The sequence below is a fragment of the Myotis lucifugus genome, unplaced genomic scaffold (assembly GCF_000147115.1).
Source record: "Myotis lucifugus unplaced genomic scaffold, Myoluc2.0 scaffold_234, whole genome shotgun sequence".
Classification (NCBI taxonomy): domain Eukaryota; kingdom Metazoa; phylum Chordata; class Mammalia; order Chiroptera; family Vespertilionidae; genus Myotis; species Myotis lucifugus.
Genome location: NW_005871282.1, coordinates 511451 through 514865, shown reverse-complemented (window position 1 = coordinate 514865; position 3415 = coordinate 511451). Strand labels below are relative to the sequence as shown.

The 3415-nt window shown below is 46.5% G+C and overlaps 1 protein-coding gene across 1 annotated transcript in view; it reads left to right on the top strand.

The window, feature by feature from the left end:
• Positions 1-405: 405 nt before the first annotated feature.
• The window catches only part of WDR75 (WD repeat domain 75), a gene marked incomplete at its 5' end in the record, with an annotated part of 16726 nt that continues 13716 nt past the window's right edge, over positions 406-3415 (top strand). The window contains 2 exons of the mRNA XM_023762114.1: positions 406-633; positions 2728-2793. Coding sequence (XP_023617882.1) covers positions 406-633; positions 2728-2793 — 294 coding nt within the window. The remainder of the gene's footprint in view (positions 634-2727; positions 2794-3415) is intronic.

The following is a 3415-nucleotide window of genomic DNA, read 5'->3' as shown; positions in this document are numbered from 1 at the left end:
GTGCCTTTGTGCACTGGTCTCAGGGAATGCTTGGAAGATGCAGCCTGCTCTCCGAGGGGGACATGAAAAACCAAGTGGCTCAGAACCGATGACATAGGTGTGACCCCGGCCAGCATTCGAATAGTTACTCTTCTTACTTTATAATAATTATTTACTGGTTCATTTTACCCAGTTAATTTATAAGGCCTCTGAGGTTCAGGCAAGGTCTGTTCAACAAACTGGATTGGACATTGGGAAACAAGAGAATAACGCCTCTGCCCTGTAGGGTCTGATGGGCAGGTAAGGGGGGGACATACGTGTAAGCAAGTACTTCCAACACGAAGTGAAAGTACCGCCCTTTGGCCTGTGCTTCTGTCTGTTACGGAAATAGTCAGACAAGTGTCCCAACTCCCACCGTATTAACCGTTTAGCAGCCTCTGCCTCAAACTGTTGTCTGAGAGGAACACGGACAGTAGAGTCTGGCTCTCCATAGCGGTGTGCAGCTCCTTTTCCTCTCGTTGCAGGTACCTCTTCTGTGTGTCTGGAGACTTCGTCAAGGTGTACAGCACAGCCACGGAGGAGTGTGTGCACGTGCTGCAGGGGCACCGAAACCTGGTGACGGGCCTCCAGCTCAACCCCCACAACCATCTCCAGGTGGCGAACCGTTCGTGCTTGCGTCTTTTCATGGGCTTATTGTGGCCGGAAACACTGGAATTGAATTTGACGGGCAATCTGTCCAGGTTACATTCAGGAAAAGAACTATGTGGATTTTCTGATTCAAGATAGTTTCACTTTTTTAAACTTTTTTGTTCCCCTCACCCAAGAATATGCATTTTATTGATCATTATTAAAATAGGGTCACCGCCCACAGCTGCACAATCACTGTTACTGAGAGGCCAATAGCTGGGACTTGAGGGAGGGCTCTTGGCGTCTGACCTGACCCTCGGGGTCTGGCACACACTGAGTTCCTGACTGTAGGTCTTCTCGGCTCCCCTGCCTGCCTGGTGACTGCCCACATCCGGAAGGGGCAGCGAGGACTTGCGTTTCTCGAACCCGTTTGACCTCTGAACTCTTGTTTCCAGAACACACGTTTTAAATGCTGCCTAAGGGATTGGTTGTGTAGATCTTAGAGACGCGGCTTCGTAGTGCAGATGCAGAGCCACCTCCTGGAGGCCAGCATCTGGACAAGAAGGGCTCCTCAGTCAGGGGGTCGGTCAGGTCACGTTAGGACAGACTGGGCCTCTGTTGCCCTCCACAAAGCAGCTCTTCTCAGAATTCAGGAATAAGAACTGTCGCTCTAATTCAGTGCCTAAGTCCCAGCCGGGCTACCAGAGAGGCGCCTCAGGTATAAATGCTTGTCTCGCTCTCGTTTTTGACCAGGCCCCACTCCTCTGGGTGGGTCACAGCCACCTGGGAGTGACTGGTTTTAAAGGGTGCAGCCCTGGCCTCCTCCCCTGCCCCGGAAGGTGGCGGATTCGCTTCCAGTCGGCACACACCTCGCTGTGGCTCAGGTGCCCGCAGGAGGCAGCCAAGTGACCCCATGTTTCTTTCTCTCCCCTCCCCCCCCGAAATAAAAGTGAAGGGACTTGCATTGTCATCCACTGCGTTGTCACAGGAAGTAGGACGTAAGGGAACGCTGGGCCGCTCCGAAACCCAATGAGCTGCTCTTGAAAGTCAGTGGTGGCTTTTCCGAAGGGCAGGCCTTGCATCCTGCTGTCCTGAGGGTGTGAGAAGACACGCTGTTGTCATCTGTAGCATTTGGATGGGTTTTTGTAGCAGGAATATCCTGTTATTAAAATTGGGCTTTGTGAAGGCTGCATTACTAAATTTCATAGCAACATGAAAAACTACACATTGCATAAAAGATCTGTTTCTCGGAACCTCAGGTTAATAAAATTGGAGGAGGACAAGTTTACCAGCAGGTTCAGTGAGGGGGGTGTGCCGGAGGTTCTGTGGACTGGAGTCGCAGTTTTTGCACTGACCACTGTTTTAACGGTGATTGTGTGTTTGCCTTATTATATTTTACTAATCCCTGTTCATGAGTCTAAAGTTATATGTAGTTGCAATGTGTATTTTTAACTTAATATAAATATTTTACTTGAATAGAAAATATTTTCTTCATCATTTTTTATTCCTATTCTCCAATTCCATGTCCTCATTGGTAGAAATCTTAAAATTGCCACTTTCAAAAATATCTACTATTCTTTATCAACATTATAAGCAAAATGTTTTCACAATAACAGCAGCAAAGACACCCCGTGTCCAGTGGGACAGAATGAGAGCAGGTGCCGCCCAGGCCTCCTGGTGCCGCGGAGCGAGGGTCCCCGCTGGGCGTGTGGGTCCCCGATGGGCACGTGGGTCCCTGAGGGGCGGGGGTGTGATAGGAAGCAGGACACTGAGGTCGTCCCGGAGGCACTGCCTTCCGCCGCACCGATGACAGCAGTTTGCGACACACAGGAGGCAGCACAGCCCCTGAGCACTTTCACGTCAACCCCTCCCAGACGGAGGGTGGCCTTTCCCCCATTTTACTTACACGCTCAGTTGATGGATCTGCTTCCCCCAAAGCTGTGACAAGATGGTCACAAACAATAGAAATTTTGCAAAAACAACACAAATAAATGACTCCACTTCTCTAAGACAAATAATGGATTAGTGGACAAAATGCCTTCTGTGTTAGCATTTAATTCATTTGCTATCTTAATGGAGTTCCTTTTTTTAATCAGTTTTTTACTGTGTTTACCCTTTTAGCTGTATTCTTGTTCCTTTGATGGCACAATTAAACTGTGGGACTATCTAGATGGCATTTTGATAAAGGTATGTGGATTGATCTTCCATTTTTATTATGTGAAAGGAATGGCGACATCATTTAATGATCTATTACTCCCTTCTGTAAGGCCAGATGGCATTCCCAAACCAGTCGTGAAAGTCATATACCACAAAGCAAATTTGACTCTATAAAAACTTTAAACTTTAACAAAAAATGAGCAATAAAATGAAGATAATATTTACTAAAGATATGCAATAAACTTGAAGATGTGCTTAACCTCGTTGGTAACTAAAGAAATGTAAATTTAGACGTAAAAGTGTGCCAGCATTTTCCCACCAGTCACGCTAACTTAAAGATTGAAAAAAGCCTAACGGTAGGAAAAGTGTAGAGAAACATGCTTTTGAACACAGCCCTGAGAACCAAACTGAAAGTGAGTACCTTTGCTCCAGCAGTCTCCCCTCTAGGCATCTCTTGATGAAAACAGTGCAGGTACATGTCGTCCTTAAAGCACTGTTATGGTAGAAAGAAGAAATTGACTGTGACCTTGATGTCAGTTAATATCGATAACTCATTCAATAGAATACTATGCAGCCATGAAAAAGAGTAAATGGCAGGCTCTATATGGTATAAATTTGGAAAGTTGTTTTGAATAGTATGTGTTGTATTCTC